The following is a 21,596-nucleotide window of genomic DNA, read 5'->3' on the forward strand; positions in this document are numbered from 1 at the left end:
CCAGCTATCCTGGTTTGTCTGCAACCTTCCCAGTTTGAGCCCTGAAAGTCCCATGTCCCAGTTTGCCCAGGATGGTTGGTCACTGTGGTCTTGGTCACCCCCGGACCAGTTGCAGAGAAGGCTGAGTGGCCTGATGGAGCTGTGTCAGGACAGCCTGGGAGGCCTTTCCGATTACATTAGCTTCTGGTAGCACTAGAGGGAGATGCTAGCCCTCGCCTCCCCTCCCTTTCTCCTTCCTGTGACTCCCTGGGAGATAGTGATTCAGCAGCAAGTCGAAAGCAGGCTACACTGTGACCTACCAGGAGTGGAATCACCAGCGGTATAGGGGCTGTCAGCACCACCTCCAGGCAAGAGCTGAGCAAGGAGGGGAGGTGGGAAGGGGGTCTTGAGTGGTTCAGGACCTGGACTCTGACAGACGGCCTGCTGTCCTGCCCAGGCCAGGACTGATTGCAGGGCAGCAGGAGGTGGGCATGCCAGAAGGGAGAGCCCTGCCTTTCCCCCTCACCGTGCCCTGGTATGTGAGGGATGGGGGAGTCCCAGCCACTGGATACCTAAGCTGCTTCTCATACTCAGCGGCTAAAAATACGCAAAGGCTTTGCTAAAAGGTGCCCAACGGAAACCTACAAGAGGTTTCCTATTAGGGCCGCGCCTGCTCGGGCTGGAGGCCAGATGCTGTGTGAAGGATTCCTATGCCTGCCATTCTGACCACCCAGTCCCAGCCTGGCACCTCCCCTGCCAGGGCCTCAGCTTCCACTCCATTAACCCATGTGCTTCTCAGGCCCCCAGGGCCTTGCGTTGCCCTCCCTCCCCTGCACCCACTGGGTGGCAGCATTTGGGGTTTGGTCTTGACCCCCAGAGCAAGGCCCGGGTCCTCGGCCACCCAGTCGCAGCCTCACCTACTCACTGTGCAACCTTGAACAGGTTGTCTAGCTTCTCTAAGCTTTGCTGTCCTCACCTGCAAAGCAAGGAGACCACAGGATCCAGAAGCCCTTGGTGGGAAGGGCTCGCGCTCTGGCTGAAGAAGAGGCCGCCCAGGAGATTTGCCTGGAAGCTCAACCTCATTGTGCTCACGGAGCGGAAATGTTTCTTAGGCGTGGCTGGGGTCCTGCTGGAGATTATGGTACAGTGACTGCAGTGCCCCTTGGCACAACTCCTGCCCACCTGTCAGGGTTGTAGTGACTGGGCAGAGACTCTGCTGGGCCCCAGGCTCTCAGCCAACACTGGCCCAGCCTCGGGACCCCCAGCGGGTGGATGCAGACACAGTGTTAGGTCAGGTCGCGATGGGGCCCCACGTCTGAATTTGTAACTGGCTCTCCAGGTGAACCTGTTGAATGACCAGGTCGAGAGTTGCTGACGGGGCCTGGCACAGAGCGGGCCCTCGGCCCCTGTGAACTATGTCCCTCGCCTACTCCTGAGCCTTAGCGGGCTTCCCTGTCACACGGTAATGACCTGCCCATCTCCCCTCGGGGGCTGTTGACAAGCTCAAAGAGAATCCTGGGCAGCTGCAGCTGCACAAACAGGGGGAGAAGATGGCCATCACTGCGAGGAAGCCACCCCCCGTCTGGACTGCTAGCAGCCAGGGGTTGGGCAGTGAGCCATTGTGGTCCCCAGCCCAGAGGCTTCTCCTGCAAGACCAGAAGGAAAATGGTGGGGCAGGGGAGGGCAGTTCCCCCTTGCCCTCCACTCTCTGCCCTTCCCCAGGCCCCACTCTGCAAAAAAGCCTGAGAAACAAATTCTCTCCTTGGGAGATGCAAGTCTGCTAGGCAGGACATAGCCTCCGTACAATGTTCTCCTCCTCACTGGGAATTTTTCCCACAGGAGAGCTTCAACCGGCACAGCCAGGCACTCCGGACAGTCTCTCCCCGTCTCCCTTCTGCCCCAGGGAGGTGACCCTGGCTCAGGCTTTCCTGGACTGCCAGGTCGAGGATGGGGGCAGATGGGAACTCTCCCACCTGCCTTTTGGAGGCAACAGATTCAACAGGTTCCCCTTTCCCCCCATCCTTGTTACAGTATCATTCGGGCACGTGGGCTTATGAACCACAGCCCTTGCCCAGCTTGGATGACCTTGGGCAGTGGCTGAACCTCTGTTTCCTCATCCGCAAAACGGGGATGATAGGACCTCCATAGTGTGGATGTGAGGATTGAAAGAGGCTTGAAATACCAAGGAGGTTCTCAAACAGGACGGCTGGTAAGGGGAAGGTATCAGAAATGCATGTTCCGGACCTCAGCCCCAGCATTCCGACTCACTGGTTTCTGAGTCCAAACTTTGGGAGACATAGAAGCCTCGGAGAGGGGGATCCCCTCATCCTTGGCTGTGCAGGCAGATCACCTTGGAGCTTAACAAATGCCCCCAAAGCCCAGGCCGCCCCCCAGATTCATAGGCTCAGAATCTCGGGGAGTGTCCATGAGGGTGACTCCCTTCCCGGTGAACCTGCTGCCCTTTCCTCCAAGAGACCCCCCTCTTTCCAGCTGGCAGACCTAGCTGGCCTGTTGGCATATTTTCTTTGATCCCAGGGGAAACGGAAGGCATTTCCTCTAGTCTCCACATGGATCACCAGCCAGCCCCACCTGAGCACTTAACAGACCTCCAGCGTCGTAGAGGCTCCCCTGAGGATTGGCGGAGGAAGGGGTGCTGGGAGGGGCCGAGGGCAGGAGGGCAGTGGGGGCAGGATTTGGAAAGTAGCCTGCTGCTGAGTCTGGGTTAAGTCCTTGCTGCAGAGCAGGGAAGGCTACAGGCTGGGGCAGCTCAGGGCACCAAACAGTTATTGTCAGTGACAGGATTTGCATCCAGTGCTCACTTACTCAGAAGCTCAGCCTTTGTTCCTGTCCACGCAGTACGCTCTGCCTCACCCCTACTGAATCCCAGGTTCCCAGCCGGAGCTTTTCTGGTCAACATTCAACCTACAGCCCCTATTTATCCATCACTTATGCCAGGCCAAGGGATGCAGTGGGAGGGAACAAGCCACAGTGTGACCTCAGGGAGCCTTGGGTCTAGGATGGGGGCAGACTTTAATCAAAGGGTCACACAAATCTGTAATTACGCAGAGGCCAGCAGAGGGAGGATGTCGGGGAAGACAGGTTGAGGAGGTGACATTTCAGTCGTGACTTTAAAGGCTGAGTGAGCAAGAGCAAGCAGTGTAAACAACTGGGAAGGGAAGCGCTGCCGGGGAGGGGAGCGGGCTCCCGGCGCGGGGCAGGACCTGGGTTCTAGCGACCACCCCCGGGGCCTCAGTTTCCCTATTAACGAACTGGGTGGAAACGTGCCTCACCCTCCCCCATCGGAGGACGGACGGGGGAAGGTGCCTGGGAAAGGGCACGAGCGGCCCACCGAGCCCATCCAGTTGGGCCGGGGCGGGGTGGGGCAGGGGTGCTCGCTGCGGGCGGCGGGGAGGGGCGTGGAGGGGCAGGCGGACCGCGCCTGGAGGCCGGGCTGGCTGGGACCCGCGGGCAGGCGCGGCGCGCAGTGCGTGCGGCTGCGGAGCGCGCGGCTCGCCGGCCGCCGGCATCACATGAGCACCCGGCCCGTGGGTGCCCGGCAGCCGCAGCCCTGCAGCCCAGCGGCCGCGCGCCTCCGCACGACCCTAACCATGTCTGTCTGTTGTTGCTTCTTTTTCAGGGACTATGGCAGTTCCAAGAGGAAATCAGGTAAGGGAGCATCCGGGCGTTCTTCCCTCCAGCCTCCCCTCCCGCTTCGTGCACGCGCCGCTCCGACCCTAAGGAGGACTTTCTGGGGGCTTGTCCTCGCCCGCCTGCCCTGTGGTCCTGTGGGCCAGGGTACTCCCTGTGGTTGCCCCCCTCCTCAGTCCACGCCCCCTAAGACCTCTGGTACTCGCGCCTCCTCCTCGCACCGCGCCCCTCGGGCTCTCCCGGTGGGGGTGGGAGCGGGTGCATGGGAAGTGTGGGGATGCCTGTGAAGGGCCTAAGCCCCCGCGACGGGTGCAGCCGGATCCTCCTCCTGGGCCTGCGGGGCCAACTCCTGGGCACCTCTGTGGTTTCTCCCTCGGTCCTTCCCGCGGTGCGGCAGCGATGGAAGGGTTAATAGAAACGAGAGAGGCTGGGTTTTCGCCGTGGGAAGGTGAGATCCAGGACCGAAAAAGGGCGGAGGGGAACGGAGGGGAATCGTGCTGCAGAGACTGGGTTTTTAACGGCTACAGCGCAGACCTTCCCCTCCTTCCCCAACTCTGAGCGCTTTCTCCACCGTGCCGGGGTGGAGGCTCTGCGTGGTGGCCCTCAGAGACACCCGATGGGAGGCCACCGACCCGCCCTGGCATCGGCCCGGCAGGTGCCGGGCTTACTCCGAGTTTGCGAAGCGGGTGGAGACGGGGAGCGTCGGGGCAGGTCCATGGACGCTGGACGTTGTGTTTAGGGCGCAGTCGGCTGGGGTCAGAGGAGGATTCTCTCTGGGTGGGGGAGGAGGGACTAGGCAAATGCCAGCACGTGGGCGGGGCGCAGTTAATTGGGAGAGGGTGGCCCCTTGTACTTAAGGCTGTGTGTACTGGGAGTTGGGGCGGGGAAGGGAATGCAGCGATCTGTGTGGGCTTGTGTGTTGTCCGTATTTATGGGGGTGCGCAACCATCTGGGGCTCTGGCCTTGGGGATGTGGGAAGTGTGTATGAACACCTGGCTTACATTAATGGCTCACGTTGTAGCGAGATACTTGTGTCCAGGTGCTTTGAACTGTGGATCAGAAGAGGTATGTGTGCCTGTGTGTGATGGATGGGCTGTGAATTGGGCTAGTTGTGATTGCATGGTGCGTTTCTGAGTGTGGGTCCGTATGTTTTGTGTGTATAAGTGCTTGCTTATATATTCACTGGGATGAGGAAAGATGTGTCCTGGCTTACATATGGGGGGAACGTGTGTGTACAGGGGGTTGTGTGTGTTCATGTGGGGCTTCATAGTTGTGTGCTCTTGAGAGTATGTTTACTTGTTTGGGGGTGTGTGTGCCAGTGTGTTAGGATGTATCCAGTTGTGGGTTGGTGTGTGTTTGTGTCTAGCTGTGGGATGAGACTGCGTGTGCACACATGCCTGTCACCTGGGGAGGGGTGCTTCAGGTATGCCCACCCCTGGTGCAGAACAGCATTTCCTCCCTGAACAGGGGGTGAGGCTGCCTCATGAACTTGAGGAATTGCAGCATCTCCTCAGCTGTCACTTGCAGCCCGAGTCATAGGTGGGGGAACCTGGAAGGAGGGGCAAACATGGGATTGCATTCTGTCACACCCCTCTCCCCAAGAAACTTGCCCTGGGCCTCAGAGGTGTAGTGGCTGGTTGAGCCTGGGCTCAGATTCTTTTTTTATAAATTTATTTATTTTTGGCCGTGTTGGGTCTTCGCTGCTGCATGCGGACTTTCTCTAGTTGCAGCGAGGGGGGCTACTCTTCGTTGCGGTACGCGGGCTTCTCATTGCAGTGGCTTCTCTTGTAGCAGAGCACAGACTCTAGGCACGCGGGTTTCAGTAGTTGTGGCACGCAGGCTCTAGAGCGCAGGCTCAGTAGTCATAGCACACGGGCTTTGGTGCTCCGTGGCACGTGGGATCTTCCCGGACCAGGGCTCGAACCCGTGTCCCCTGCATTGGCAGGCAGATTCTTAACCACTGTGCCACCAGGGAAGCCCTGGGCTCAGATTCTGGCTCTGTGTGACCTCAGGCAATTTTCATAACCTCTCTGCCTAGGTTTTCTCTTCCTAAAAAAACACAGATAATGATGGTCTCTACCTCACATGTAGAAGATTCAATAAGTTAATGTGGAAAAGCCCGTAGGACCCAATAACTGCTGTAGAAGTGTCAGTTTATTGTCATCAGCATTACTTTCTGAAGCCCTGGGACCCTGGGTGAGTCCCTTCTCTACTCTAGGCCTCAGTTTCCAACTATAAAGTCAAGGGCTGGGCCTCATAACCTCCCAGCTGCTCTACCCTCAATCTCTAAGGCTCAGGTTCTGTGCTGCTTCCTAAGCAAGACAGGGCCCCACCCAGGGAAAGCTTCCCCGGTTTCTCTGCCTTCCACTCTCCAGCCAGGAAAGGGATGGATGGAAAAATTTAATTTACGCTGCTTATGATAATGGCCACTTAGTGTCATGGTTAAAAGTGCCAGGTCTGGAGCCAGACTGCAGGAGCTCAGAGTCTGGCTTTTCAGACCTTGGGCAGACTTCCTACCCTCTCTGACCCTGTCCTCCCTTCTGTCAATTGGGGATAATATTCTTATCCATCTGGTAAGGTTAATTTTATGTGTCGACTTGGCTGTGCCCAGATATTTTGTCAAGCATTTTTCTGGATGTGTCTGTGAAGGCGTTTGTTTTTGAATGAGATTCACTTTTAAATCAGTGGACTTTGAGTAAAGCAGATTACCCTCCCTAATGGGGGTTGGCCTCATCCAAACAGTTGAAGACCTTAAGAGAAAGACTGACCTCCCCCAAGCAAGAAGGAATTCTGCCAGCACCTTTGGACTTGAACTGCAACTCTTCCTTGCGTCTCCAGCCTGTGAGTCTACGCCGTCAGGCTGTGGGCTCACCAAGCCCCCCCAATCACGTGAGCCAGTTCCTCTCTCTCTCTCCCTCCCTCCCTCGCTCGCTCGCTCGCTCTTGCTCTCTCTCTTTCTCAATATTCTGTTCTGTTTCTCTGGAGAACCCTGATCAATACACACCTTATATGGTTATGATGAAATTACGTAAACTTCTATATGTAAGTGTGCTTAGACCACTGCCTACAGTGAGAACTGGACAGTTCTCCCAAAGTGCTAGCTACTGTTATTATTTAGTGAGCATCTACTATGTGCTGGCAACTTTACATATATTTCTTTATTTGCTGCCCAGAGCCATGTTGCATGGTGGCTGGTAGGATTCGCATTTCACAAATGAGAAGCTGTGTCTCCGAGGGTGGCTGCCTGGAGTCTGTGGCAAAGTGAGGGTTTGAGTTCACACTTTGGGCTTCACTCTGCTCTGTGATGAAGCGCGTGAAGCTTCCCAAGGTCGCTCCAGTCAGGGATGTTTGCGTGGAGAACATGAATGCTTGTTCCCTGGTCATTTCTTGTCACATTTTAGTCCTCGAAGCCCCAGCCCATCCTTGGAGGATCTCCTGGAGGGATCTCCTATTGAGCACAGAGCCAGGACTACAAGGCAGGCCTGGGAGGGTGGAGTCAACAGGAAGAAAGTTCTCAGGCGGCTGACAGCCTCACAGAGGAGGCAGGACTGGCGACCTTGAGACCCCGAAGACAGTGTAGCCTCAAATTTATTTCTGCTCCTTCGCTCCACAGAACCTGCTCCTTCCCGCATCTTCCTTCTCGCTCCATCCACCCTGTTGCTCAAGCCCAGCATCGGAGAGGTCATCCCTGACTTCTCCCTTCCTCTCACTTGCCCACCTGACCTCCAGATCCATCCCCTTCTCCCACCTCCACCGTCACACCTGTTGGAAGCTCCCTTCCGTCTCTCAGGAGGACCCCAGCTTCCTCCTCAGCCTGTCTGCTCCCACCCCAGCCCCTCCACACCGCAGCTAGAGTGAGCTCTTCCACACATGGATCAAATAAAGTGCTTTTCTGCCTAAATTCCAAGATTTCCCATCCCACCCAGAAAAACTCCTTATCCCGGGCTTGCAGAGCCGTGTGTGCTTTGGCCCTGCCTGCCACCCTGCCCCAGGCTCTGCCCTCATCCCCATCCCCCCTTCCCACCCCAGCCCTCTGCTCAGCTGCTCCCATCACCTTCCATTCCTTAAACACTTCGGGTTCGTTCTCTCCACAGTCTTTGCATTTGCTGTTCCCTCTGCCTGAATACTGTTCCCCATTCTTCCATATGGCTAGCTCCTTAAGATTTCTGCTTGTCACCTCAGAGAAGCTGTCCCTGCCTCCACTCTCTAGCTGCCCCTTTAGGTCTCCCTGCTTCTTGCACATCACTAACCGCACTCTATCTTGTGGGTTTTCTTGTTCATTATCTGTGTCCCACCACCTTGAAGGCAGAGACCTTGCGGCAGGGCTCGCACCAGTAGCAGGGTCCCCTGGTGCTTGTTGAATGGGAGGGTGGATGGAAGAAGGCGTGGGTGCATGAATGACGCTGCAGGTCAGGTAAGAGAGGTCGCTGCAGCCTCTAGTCAGGAACATTATCCAGGAAAAGGAAGAGTTTTTCTGATTAGGGGTGGAGAGCAGGGGCTTTGCTAATCAAGAGACAGCATTTGCGCAAAGATGGGGGAGCAGGACCAAGTGCAGCTTGTTTGGAGACCAGATACTGCAGCTGACCTTATTGAGCACCAGCTGTATGCCGGTACCTGTAAAGCGTTGAGGTTATAGGAATGTGCCTTTCTGCCCTCGAGGGGTTTGCAGTCCGCTCTGGGTGATGAACTGTGCAGACAAGAATGTACTGTTGGACAGGGAAGCAAGGAAGTGGCATGGTTACCTGAGGAAGAGCAGTCCAGACCAACGGCACAGCCAGTACAAGGGCCCAGGGGTGGGAGGTCTGTGGCTGGGTGGAACGTAGGGGAGGTCAGGGTGTTAGGAGGGGAGAGCAGCCATGTAGTGGGGATGCGGCAGCAGCAAAGACCGTGTAGGGCCTTGCCAGCCATTTTAAGGGTTTTGGCTTTCACTGTGAGATGAAGAGCCCCTACGGGGTTCTGAGGAAAGGGGGACATAATCTGACTTAGATCCCAGAAGGATTTTTCTGACCGGTGAGTGGAGATGGTTAAGGGGAGGAGACAGGTGATGAGAGGATGAGGACTCTGGCAGCAATGGAGGGACGAGATGGATTTCCATGATCGGGTGTGGGCCGTGGGGGGCAGTTTATGTCAGGTTGCCTGGGCTCCCATTCTCAGCCGCACGACCTTGGGCAGATCACCTGAGCTCTGCGACCTCACTTGTTCTGTTGTATCAGTCAGGTTCAACTAGAGAAACAGAACCAGCAGGAGCTATCAAATTTCTGGCAAGGAACTGGCTGATGTGATTGGGGGCAGGTGAGGCAAGTCTGAAACCCAAGAGCCGACTGGGGTTGCCATCCACAGGTGAAATTCCTCCTGCAGGGAAGCCTCAGCTCTGCCTTTAAAGCATTTCAGCTGATGGACCCAGGAGCCCTCGGAGTATCAAGTATAATTTCACTGAAAGTCAACTAATTATGAACCTGATCCCACGTGCAGAATACCTCCCCAGCAATTCCTGGATTAGTGTGTGGTTGAATAACTGGGGATTGTAGCCTAGCCAGGGTGACGCATAAAAGTGATGGACACACCCATGAAAATGGAGTAGCAGCCACCTGCAGGAAGGTGCAGATGATTCAACGATGTGATGTAGTTAGAGGGCTTTGTGCTGGGCCTGGCAGTAGCAAGAGCCTGTTGCTGTTAGCTGTGATTGGCCGCCCCCCCCCCCCCCGGTGAGCACTGCTGCGGGAGCTCAGAGGTGGGCTGGAGCAGGCCCCCCCCAGAGCAGGGGCTTCTCTTCAAACCTGAAAAGATGGGCTGGGGCGCCCAGAGTTCTGGGAAGCTGCCTGGCTCCGGCGCTGGTGGCTGGGGAGTTCTGACTTGCACCACGAGGGGGCGCAGGTGGCCACGGATCCTGTGAGATCACCCTGGCCCTGGGATTGTGTCTGAGGCCCCATCCCACCCAGGAGTCCTGTGATGAGCTGCAGCTCGTTTATATGCAAATGAGGTTGCTCAAGAGTGTTGCAAGTTTGTTCTTTTGGGCTAGTGTTGATGTTTCTCGTGAAATCCGGTTTACTTTATACTTTTCCTTGGAAACTTGGTGAGCTCTGCCTGCTTCCATTTTAGTACCATACAGTCTGCGTCATCGGATGGAGCTAATGAGATCAGCATTACTGTAGTTTCACTGCGGAGAAGCGTGCTGCTTGGAGTTCAGAGTTTAGGTTTTGGCATCAGACAGGGTTTGAACTCCTGCTCTGCCATGTGTTTGCTCTATGACTGGCAGCTGCTTAACCTCTGACCTTCATGCCCCCATATGGAAAACAGGGGTAAAAATAGTGCCTGCCTCTATTAAAGGTAAGGATTGAATTAGCAGGGGGCCCAGCGCATAGCAGCTCCCAATGATAGCAGCTGCCGTTGTTGCTATTTTAAGTATTGATAGGTTCAGAAAGGAGGGGAGAAGTTGGTCCTACCTTGGATTTGAGAGTAAAAAGACATGCTTGAAGCATTATTTTCATTCTTTGAGCCCAGGGCCTGGCCCCAGAGGAGACAGAACCTAGACTCAGAACATTCTGTAGAGTTAAGAACACAGGCTCTGGAGCCAGAATGCCTGGTTTTGTGTCCCAGCTCTGCCAGCTGTGTGGTCTTGGGCAAGTCCTAACTTCCCTGTGCCTCAGTTTCCTCATCTGTGGAATGGGTATAACGATAGCACTTCACCAGGTTGCTTGAGGCTTGAATATGTGTTAATACGTGTGAAGTGTCTGCTGCAGGAAATGCTAAGGGTTAAGCCTCTTCTATTATGAGTAGGAGGCAGCACCGTGGATATCTAGCAGAGGTCCACCGTGGAGGTCCCCCAGCAGAAGGGACCACTGGCTTTGGCATTTGCCCTCCTGCAGGAGAGACTCCTCTCAATCAGAGGGGGAAGGCAGAGTGTGCACCATCTCATAGTTGCCAGTCAGCCTCCCAATAACCTGGGCAGGTGGTCTTGTCCCCCTTTTAAAGACCAGGAGAGGTAGGTTCAGGAACCTGCCCGAGGTCACCTAGCCAGGTAGATGCAGGATTCGAATCTGGTCCTTCTGATCCAAACCTCTTTCCACTGAAGTCTGTTCCCTCCTAAGCTAAGACCCAAGGGATCCACAGGTGAACAGGACTGGGCCCTGGAGACCTCTAGCAGGAGGTTCCACAGACTGAGAGAGGGACTTCCCCAAGAGAGCCCCCCACTGCGGTTTCTAGAAGGAACCCATTGGTCACCAGGGATTCTTAATTGGATAAAGGGTCCCTTTACAGGGTGTGACTAATATCCCCTTAATCTCTCTTTGTCTGAATTTGGTCTTTAATAAGGTGTATTTGTTTTAAAGCAAAACCTGCCCATAGGTTCTGGCTACTATAAAAAGTTAGTCTACCCTCCTCGTTTTATAGAGGAAGTAACTAAGAGAGGGCCTGCCACCTGCCCAAGGTGAGGGGTTGGGCAGAACCTGGCTTCCTGCTCATCACATTCCCACCAAACCCTGGAATGAGGCGGAGGTGTGAGGAGGGCCATGGTGAAGCAGAGAGAGCAGGTCTGTAAAGCCTCTGGTCCCTCGTCTTCCCACAGGATGAATGCCCTAGTAGGACAGAGAGCAGGGCCAGGCTCTCTCTTGACCCCCGGCCTGCCCTGCTCACCAGCCACAGAGGGAGAAGGGCAGAGACAAAGCAGACGGCAGCAGCCTTCACGCCTCTCCCGGAGGCTTTCATTTCTCTTAAGCGATTGCTGGTCTCCGGTCTCTGGCCCCACAGAGGTCGCAGCTCAATTGAGAAAGCAGGATGCTCTCAGTGATTCATTGATGAATGCAGGGCAGGTTGCGTTGTGATCCACAAGCAGCGGGAGTCAAATAGAAGGGGCTGGTGATTGGGGGGTGGGGGTACTAGCCAAGATGGGAGGGGCTGGAGATGCATCCTGGAGGATGGAAGGGGTTGCAATGAGCAGAGGGGTGGGCGGACGCCCCTGGTAGAAGGGCCGGGCCTGAGCAAGGACTTGGAGTCTGGGATGTGATTGAGAAGTTTGAGGGAAGAAGAGATGTCTAGCCGGGCAGAAGTGAAGGGCTAGGGAAGGGGAGGGCAGGAGATGTGTCTGGAAAGGAAACCTGGGAGAGTGTATCAGCAAGACTTTTCCTTTTTTTTTTTTTATACATTTATTTTACTTTATTTTTGGCTGCGTTGGGTCTTCGTTGCTGCGCGGGCTGTCTCTAGTTGAGGTGAGCAGGGGCTACTCTTCATTGTGGTGCGTGGGCTTCTCATTGCTGTGGCTTCTCTTGTTGCGGATCATGGGCTCTAGACGCGTGGTCTTCAGTGGCTGCGGCACGTGGGCTCAGTAGTTGTGGCTTGCAGGCTCAGTAGTTGCCACGCAAGGGCTCAAGAGCGCAGGCTCAGTAGTTGTGGCGCACGGGCTTAGTTGCTCCACGGCACGTGGGATCTTCCCAGACCAGGGCTCGAACCCACGTCCCCTGCGTTGGCAGGCGGATTCTTAACCACTGCGCCACCAGGGAAGTCCCAGCAAGACTTTTGCAAAGCTTTCTTTTCTGCCCGAGCCATCCATCCTCAGGGAGAAAGGCCCAGGCTGCTTAGAGAACACGGCCAAGACATGACTGGCACCCTCCAACGGCCAAAAGTGAACGTGTCTTGTGAAGGCATCGTGTTCTGGCACATCTCACCCGGGTTGGTGTTTTTAAATAATTTTTGTTTTCGTGGCTCTGGGTCCTCAGCCTGATGTCACCCTGGAGTTCAAAGCCAACTAATTGGAAGTGAAAGGAGGCTGATTGATTTGTCTGTTCCACAGCCAGCCAATGTGGCAGCAGTGTGATGGAGAAAGTGTGTGTCTGTGCCACGACTCCCCTGCCACTGACCTACTGGCTTGCACACACAAAGCAGGGGCGAGGGAGGTGAGGGCTCCCCGAGTCCTGGAATCCCGTATCTCACTCCCGGGAAGGAGGCAGCTAGCTGGTGTGTGGCCTTGATTCCCTCTGCCCTGCTTCTTTCTGCTCCCTCATTCCTATCACCCGACCTCTCCTGCTGGGGTAATGAGAAGATGGGCTGGAAGGGGACAGCATGGGCAAAGGCCCGGAGGTATGCTGAGAGTCCTGAGCCTGCTTGTTGAAGTGCAGGTTCGCAGGCCCTGCCCAGACCTACTGAATGAGCATCTCTGGGGGTGGCGGCCAGGAACACCAGGCAGTGGGCTCCCCAGGGATCCTGAGATAGAGGCGGGGTTGAATTTGGGGTGGGTCGTCCACGTGGGTTGATGGCAGTGTTCGGAGTAGTCAGGCAGTGAGGAGGCAGCAGGATCGGACCCCCAGGATGGGGCTGCTCCTGGAGGGTGCATTTAGTTGTGTCCCAAGTTGGGGGTCGGGGGCAGAACCAGTATGGGAAGGGGAGCGCAGTTAGAGGACAGAGAACGCTGGCCCGGCATTCGGGGCCTTGGAGAATGGCTCTCCACTGGGCCTGCCCAGCCACTAGCTTCCCTTCTGCCCTCATCAGGAGGCTGTGACGAGACCCCCGTCTGCCTTTTATTTCCACAAGGTTTTCCTCTTCAGAGGAGGAGACACCCACATTGTGGTCCAGCAAAGAAATGCTTCCCACCACGGCCCTCAGCCAGAAAATAACTTGTTCCCCACTTGGGCTTTTTGGCTTATAAACATGTGACAAACGAGGCAACATTTCCAGTAACAACAAAGCCAATGGAAAAACAAAGATTTGGGGGAAATGTGCATTATTTATTGTGGTAGCACCTTTTTCTGATCTAAAGTTACTTTGTTTAGAAATAGAAATGTGGCGTGTGTAACTCAGTTGGCTTGTGACATTTTTATAATTGGTCAGTTTTGAAATGTGACGGCAAAGAAAAATTTTCCAAAGTTTCAGTGAAACTTAGAAGTTTGTGGGGGAAAAAGTGTTTTTCCCCAACTCTTTCTGCTTTACCCTCGGGATCTTGTCATTGCCACATGTGACCCAAGCAGCTGGTATGAAGATGGATTTTCTTAATGTTAGAACTGGATTCTTTTTTTTTTTTTTTTTTTTTTTGCGGTACGCGGGCCTCTCACTGCTGCGGCCCCTCCCGCTCCGGACGCACAGGCCCAGCGGCCATGGCCCACGGGCCCAGCCGCTCCGCGGCATGTGGGATCCTCCCGGACCAGGGCACGAACCCGCGTCCCCCGCATCGGCAGGTGGACCCTCAACCACTGCGTCACCAGGGAAGCCCCCAGAACTGGATTCTTGTACCAAGAAAATTGGGCCGTGTTAGAAAGTCCCTTCACTTCCCTGTGCTCAGAAGGAAGAGCCACCACCTCTTCGAGATGCTTCCTCCCAACGTTGCATCTGGCCAGTGGATGCTGTGTTGTAGGAAAAGGCCCCCTGCAGGTTTCTGGGAGCTGCCTTTCCTGTTAGCCAGGGTCTCCCCCTGGGCCCTGGCCCACCTTAGGCTCCCTGAGTGTTGGGTCAGGGTCAGAGCTGGGCACCTAACTGTTCCCGGAAGGAAGGTGAGGTCCTTGCAAAGCTGTGATGACAGGCTAGTGATAAGAGGCCAAATTAGGACTATCTTGGTTGGCAATAGCCCCCCCCCGGGGAAACCTTGCAAACATGGCAGATATTAACATCTCTTGTCCCAGATCTGTCTGGGTGGGGCAGTTTCTCCTGGTCTGTCACCTCTCGGCCGTATACTGTCCCTCCCTGGAGCCTAGTGGCTCTGAGAGCCCTCTGTCAGTTCCTCATTTGCGTTTGGTCACAGGGTTCTGAGTACGAGGGCCCTTTCCCCATCTTCCTCAGTGACCTCGGTTTCTCTCTCTGCTCTAAGCCCGGGGCTCAGTTGACAGTAGTGGCAGCTCTCCCAGGGGTGAGGGTATGGCCAAACTGGTAAGAAGCAAGTTTCCGAATGGATGCTGGTACCAGACCCTGCTAGGATTAGGTGGCTCCTGCCAGACCTAGAGCTGACTCACTGGCACTGGCTGTGGCTTCGTGTAGATTTGTTCAGTGAACATCCGAGTACCTCCTCTGTGCCAGGCCCTGTGGTCCAAGCCTAGGGATACCAAGGTGGATACAGTGAGGTCCGTGTCCTCAGGAATCTCAGTTGGGTCAGGGAGGTGGGAAAGTAAACAGCAGTTATGATGTGATGTCCAAGTGCTACCATGGTGGAGGCGCAGCGGGTGGGATGTGAGGGAGCCTCCCCAGGGGAGGCATAGATATGCCTGTGGGTGGGGTGCTGAGTGAGACCTTCTACCCCCGGTTCCCTGAGGTTTTAAATGAGTCGGCCCGGAGAAGAGCGAGAGCGGCTTGCAGAGGCATCTGGTCAGTCTTAGCGTTGGCTGTGCAAGTGTCTCACATCCTCTAAACCGGGCTGGGGCACATCCTCCACATCCCCCCGGTACCTGCTGGGCAGTATCTCTGCAGAGATACCACTGTAGATGGTCACTCGTTCACTAAAGTTGTTGAAGCTTAAAAAGTTCTAATTATAAAATTAATATACGTGCCTGGGTTGGAGAGAACTTGCCCCAAAGGTCGCCTCTGAGCTGTTCCTTATTGTTAGGAGGACTCTGGCTTCCACTGGTCTCCTAGGGGACACGTGCCCTGCCTGTGACAGGAGGGCATGGATCCTGATTCCATACAGCTGCAGGGCCGTGGCCCGGCCAGCCAGATGCCTGGCACTCGGAAGTGTTAAGTACCTGACAACAGACGGGTCTCCATCGGGGAAATCTTCATCCAGTGGGTCTCCCTCGTAGTTGATGATTCAATGGGATTGACAGGACAGAGAGAGCAGCCCTTTCAAGGCACAGGTGAAGACCGGGGGACCCAGAAAAATGGCCCCAGCTTCTCACACTTGTGCAGCGAGCCGGGACAGAGCCCTCTGAGCACCGGTCTCCTTCCGGGCTTCTCCCCGGAGCGGAAGCTCAGTATTAGCCAGAGTCCCTGAGCTGTGGTGCCAAAGGGTTAACTTCGTGCTCCCCAGAGAGCTCGCACACTCCTGACCCTCTCCTGTCCTCCAGGCCCTCCCAGCTGCGGCCTCCTGGGCATAGCTCAGTCACGTGAGAGCCAGATGTGAGGATTTCCCAAGCAGTGATGTGTGTGTGTGTGTGTGTGTGTGTGTGTGTGAGCGTGCACACACACACACACACACACACACACACACACTCACACTGCTCTGTTTACGTGGCATCCGAGAGCTCAGGGGATTGGTCCAAATGTACGCAGAGCAGGAGAGGGATGGGGGTGAGGAGAGGCCCCAGGCTCCAGCCACACACCCTGGGAGGCTGCCCCGAGCCCTGCTGAGCCCCGCTCCCACCAGACATCATAGATAAGCCAGTTGTTTTTGCTCAGACTCCCATTTCCTGCAGCATCCATCTTGCCATAGACCATATTGCTTATGTATAAAATTTTTTTTAAATCTCTTTGAAGGGCTTTACCACAGATGCTGGAAGCCCGCAGCCTTCCAGGGATGTTCTGCCGGGCCTGGGGGCCTGCCTATGAGTTACTCTGCACAGCACCAGCTAGGCTCAGGGCCTTTCCTGGCCTGAGGATGCCCGTATGTACCTCAGGCCACCCCAGCCAAAACCTAGACTAGAGGAAGTGCAGGGCCCTGGGGGCCAAGAAGGCCCTGGAGCAGTGGTATCAGCTAGACCTCAGTTTCCCCGTGAAACCCTTGGGACTCAGGGCATTGAGTGTGTGTCCTTCCAACAGCCACCATGGGCTTTCTGGGTACCACCTACTGTGTTCGGTGTGCCGTGAGGATGCTGACAGGGTTGAGACCCTGAAGGAACTTCAGATCTGATTGGAGAGACTCATAACAAATTTTGATTAGCGCCTACTATGTGCCAGACACTTGCTAGGACTACAACGCTATCCAGACGTTCTGGAGCCAGTTGACACAGAGACCCGTTGAACAATACAGAGACCCTGCCCAGGGCAAGATAAGGGCAGCCTGCAAACCTTGAAAAGGGCGTCACCCTCAACCTCAGTTCACAGGTGAACTCTGCCCCTGGCCCCTGCCCCCCTCATCCCCACCCCTATCCTCCTCTGGCAGTGTCCAGCCAGATGTCAGCTGAAGTATTGTGATCCCTGCTCCAAAGGTGGGGTCCAGTTACAGATGCGAGGCCTCCAGGTCTCAGCCCTGCTGCGTCCCCCCTTGCCCCCACGAGCCCGCACCCGGGGCCCTGCCTGCTATGTTTGGCTCCAGCTTTCCGGTAGGGTCTGGGCAGCCTGGGGCGATGAGTATACACTTGAGTGGCAGCCCTGGTGGCACCAGGCAGGTGGGTGAGGGAGCCACGCAGCCTCCCCCAAACCTACATGACCCCCGGAGCAGTCAGGAGTGCCTGGGAGAGTGTCTTTGATGGTAAATATCTGCGCCCCGTCCCTGAGGCTGGAGAGTCAGTTGGTCGTAGCCGGGAGCCTCCAGCTGGGCATGTGGTAGTTGCTCGTTAGATAATAGGCGGTTGATTATTTATAATCTGTTAGTGAAAGTCCAGTCTGGGGAAAAGAAAACATTGCCTTTTTTGTGGCCCTGGGGTGGGATTGTCAGGCCTGGGTCCACCGCTGTTGACTCCATCTCTCAGGGCTCTTGTGGAGGGTGAGCCAGGGGAGGGGGTGGACTGGCGGGCTGGGGGCTGGAGACGCAGCGGCTGCTTACTCCATCCTGCACCACTGGCCTCTGTTTCTGCTGCTGCCGCTGCCTCCTCCTCACGGGCTTTGGCGGGGGGAGCTGGTGGGTGGGGGAATGGGAGGGGGGGGATACCCCAGTAAGTGGGGGAGGACCACCAAGGCAGCCACCCCAGGGAGGGGGGTGGCTGGGATCCGGGAACTCTGAACAGTGTTGAGTTTGTCTCTTCTGTGCACACCAGCACCCCGGCATGGGGAGAGGTGAGAGCCCGAGAGTGGAGGGGGAGGCCGCCACCCCAGGGGCTACTATGGGGTCAGGCAGCAGCTGTGGGAGCAGAGGCTCAGAGCCCTGCTGGCCTCCCGCACACAGTGCCCCTCTGTCCGCCCACAGCACCTGTGTTTAACCAGAAGCTGAGGGTTTTTGAGCAGGGTGGGAGAAGGAGGCAGACCTGCCTGCCAGGGCAGCCCCCCTGGGCAGCTGCGGTGCTCCCGGGGGCAGCCTGGGCCTCTGCCCACACCCACTTGGGCTGGGCTGTCTCTGCTGGCCCGCCTTGGCCTAGGTGGGTGTCCTTGGACTTAGTCCCTAAGGGGTTGTGGAGTGGCTCCAGCCCTCACGCACCCCATTCCCCACCTGAGCCGGGAGACTGACTGTGCTCTGACTGCATGGCTCAGCGGTCAGAGGGTCAGCGGTGCATTCCCGCCCCGGGTTGGGCTGCCCCGACATGGACTCTGGATTCTGGGAAAGGCAGCTCCTGGAGAAGGAGGCAGGCCCCTTCCTACTGAGAGTAAAATGAAAGGAGTATGGCTGCATTTACAAAGGGAAGCCCAACAGAAATAATTGAGCCTCCCTTGGCCAATGGCTGGGGAGGATCCAGAGAATGAGGTCCCCTGTTTTTAGGCTCCTTTGTTCCCCATTCCCAACCTGCTTGCCTGGGCTCAAGTCTGACCCATCACTCCCTTGCTGTGGGGCCTTGGGAAAAAGCTTAACTTTCCTGAGGCTTACTTTCTGCATCTGTAAAATACAGATTCTTATAAGGATTAAACGTTTAGTCAAACGTTTAACCCAGTACCTAGCATGCACGTTAAGAAAGTGGGAACTGGCGGCTTCCCTGGTGGCGCAGTGGTTAAGAATCCGCCTGCCAATGCAGGGAACACGGATTTGAGCCCTGGTCCGGGAAGATCCCACGTGCCGTGGAGCAGCTAAGCCTGTGCGCCACAACTACTGAGCCTGCTCTCTAGAGCCCGTGAGCCACAACTACTGAAGCCCGGCACCTAGAGCCCGTGCTCCGCAACAAGAGAAGTCACCACAATGAGAAGCCCGCGCACCGCAACAAAGAGTAGCCCCCGCTCGCCGCAACTCGAGAAAGCCCGCGCGCAGCAACGAAGACCCAACGCAGCCAAAAATAAATAAATAAATAAATAAATAAATAAATAATTAAAAGAAAGTGGGGGGGGGGCTTCCCTGGTGGCGCAGTGGTTGGGAGTCCGCCTGCCGATGCAGGGGACGTGGGTTCGTGCCCCGGTCCGGGAGGATCCCGCGTGCGGCAGAGTGGCTGGGCCCGTGAGCCGTGGCCGCTGGGCCTGCGTGTCCAGAGCCTGTGCTCCGCAATGGGAGAGGCCACGGCAGTGAGAGGCCCGCGTACCGCAAGACAAAAAAAAAAAAAAAAAGAAAGAAAGTGGGAACTGGTATGCTTGTTCTAGCCTCAGCCCTGCCACTAACTTGCTGTGTGATCTTAGGCAAACTTCTCCTCTCTGGTCCTAAGTCCCCACATGCTCCTTCCAGCCTTTATTTAGCTCAGAATCCTGTGGCCCAGAACCCTCAGGCCCTGGGCAGGACCAGCTACATGATTTAGGGGACTTCTTGTTCATAAATTATTAAAGATTTCAAATTGGGAACAGAGGGTGTTAAACCAAGAGCAGGGCCCTGCTAAGTATGGGTCCCTGTGCGCCTGAGCAGATCACACCGCCTGAAGCCACCCCTGCCTTGGAGGCTGTGAGCGTAGAAGGCAGGGCCAGGGGTCTGGGCTGCTGGTGTAGCAGCATTGACCCCTCACCTCCCCAGTCCAAGGGCATGAGTTTTTCATGCTGTAGGTATTGATGAGCTGGAGGCTGCTGCTCACCCTGGAGCAGGCTGCAGAGAGCTGCCCCTGTGGGTAGCAGCTCACACACCTTACAGCAGGACACTCCCCAGCTTCCACCCGTGTGACTGGACTGGAAGTCGTGTTTGAGTTATTGCTTGTTCTCTGTCTTGACCATCTTAATTCATGCCATGCTTTTTCCGGATGCCATTTGTATCACTTTCACTGTTGTGCCACTGTCTCTGCTGCTCTGAGCATGATGACCTATTTCAGGCCCTATATATCATGTAGGTCAAGCTGCTCCTTCTTTGTGAAGCACTGTTAGCCCTCGAGGGCTCTGGTAAAGATTTGAGCTACTTCATGCCTATGACAGCACAGTGCCTGCCACAAGGGATGTGCTCTCGTGAAAAAGTAGCTCCTTCTCCTTCTACTGTTAAATAAAATAACAGGGCTAGCAGCTGTCAAGCCCTAATTAGTTGATGACCTGAAAGCAGTGGCTGAGTTCCCTGGTGGCCTAGTCAAAAAGGAAAAGAAACATATGGAGTCTGGGAAATTTAAGAAATCTAGCCCCATGTAAGGTTCAGTTGTACAAAAGGAGAGAAAAGACTAGAATACAACAGATATTTAGAAACCAGTTCAAGGCTGCAGTGAGGTAAGAACAATAGAATTCCCAAAGAGAGAGAGGTTTTGAGTATTCAAGTGTGCTGAGGTATTGAAGAATGGAAGGACACAGAGACAACAGGGGGGTATTCATTCCTGGCAGGGGCCCTGCTCCTCCTCCCCTCCCAGGAGCTCAGGGCCGGGGCTGTGTAAGCCGATAAGGCGGGTGACCCTGCCCTGGTCCCCCTGAGCCCTTGGTTTGCTTTCATTCTCCGAGGAGTTTATGCTGTTGGCTGTCCTCCTGTCTCTCCCACCTGGGCTTTCAGCCCACTCTGGATTTATTAGTTTGGATGGGTGGAACTTGCTTTACACCAGGGAAGAATTTCTGGAAGCATGGTTTGAGACTACATTTGGGTAGATTGAACCCAATTCTCCCTGCTCTGGAGTTACTCAACATTAAAAGAAACATTACAGAGCAGTAGGAGTCCCTCTTCTAACTTAAGTCTATCCAGTTGTTTGTAACGTAGTCCTCGGGGTGTATATGTGTTTGGGGGGAACGTCCTTAAAGTCAGGGGCCCCTGTAATATTGTTCTTTGATTTCTCATAATCACCTGGACTTGACAAGAGTCGGGTTCAGCACCTAAGTGTCATCAGGACTTGCAGGCACCTGGTTTTCTCTGGGCCTGGATTCTTGCTGGTCCAGCAAGCCAGGAGGAGTGGCTGTGGCAGGAACATGAGTCCTGTGGGATGACCATGGGAGGGACCCTGTCTCCATGCCTTCCGTCTCCCAGGCACACACTGCTTTAGTCATCAGCTTTGTCCCTGTCACCCACTCCCCTTCTGTGTTCCAGGGGCCTAATTCCTATCCCTCCAAAACCTTTCACAGGCACTAGGCCATTTCACTCTTTTTCTTCTCCCATTGTGGAGCACAGGCTCTGGACGCGCAGGCTCAGCGGCCATGGCTCACGGGCCCAGCCACTCCGCGGCATGTGGGATCTTCCCGGACCCGGGCACGAACCCGTGTCCCCTGCATCGGCAGGTGGACTCTCAACCACTGCGCCACCAGGGAAGCCCCATTTCACTCTTAAAGCAGACCTACAACGAAAAAGACATGGTAGATATTTTTATCCCCATTTCACAGAAGGAAAAGGGGCTCAGAGATTTGCTAAATGCCCCAGAATCAGTGAGCTAAGTGAGAGGGTAAGCGCAAGAACCAAGATTTTTAAAAAATTCTTGCTCCAGTTCCTCTGTCTCATGTGCCTCCCGAGCGAACTGTTGCACTCCTTCACTTGAGTCTCCTATATTGAGCGTGTGTTCAAGTGGTTTTCCCTGGAAAGGTGGTCTGTTTCTCTGGAAAGATTTGTTTCTACTGTGGTGTACTTGCATTATGGAGACTAGCAGGTTACTACTGGAAGAGTCTAGAACATGAAACAAGTATCTTGGAGATCAGTGGGCCCAAAATGCTTGATTTTACAGATGTGGCCCAGAGAAGTCAAGCCATTTGCCCAAGGTCACACAGCCAGTTCTCAGCAAAACCAGTTGTGCAGATTCCCAGTCTCACGCCCCTTGCTTTCCACCAGGCCCCGTGACTCTGCTCTGTAGGGCCCTTGGTTCTGTCACCAGAGGGGGGAGGGGGGTAGAGACCGCAGGGAGGGCAGGAAGCAGTTGGTCTGTGTCACTCACAGCTGCTCATTTGGCTGCGCCTGTCTT

The 21,596-nt window shown here is 55.3% G+C and overlaps 1 protein-coding gene across 10 annotated transcripts in view; it reads left to right on the forward strand.

Moving 5' to 3' along the window:
• The window catches only part of SH3PXD2A (SH3 and PX domains 2A), a 247,292-nt gene that overhangs the window by 147,629 nt on the left and 78,067 nt on the right, over nt 1–21,596 (forward strand). For all 10 annotated transcript variants that reach the window (XR_010935765.1, XR_010935767.1, XR_010935766.1 and 7 more), the window contains exon 6: nt 3,617–3,645. Coding sequence is in view for 3 of the 10 variants with exons in the window: in XM_067709493.1 (XP_067565594.1) it covers nt 3,617–3,645 (29 nt within the window). In the remaining 7 variants the exon portion in view is untranslated. The remainder of the gene's footprint in view (nt 1–3,616; nt 3,646–21,596) is intronic.

The sequence above is a fragment of the Pseudorca crassidens genome, chromosome 16 (genome assembly GCF_039906515.1).
Source record: "Pseudorca crassidens isolate mPseCra1 chromosome 16, mPseCra1.hap1, whole genome shotgun sequence".
NCBI lineage: Eukaryota > Metazoa > Chordata > Mammalia > Artiodactyla > Delphinidae > Pseudorca > Pseudorca crassidens.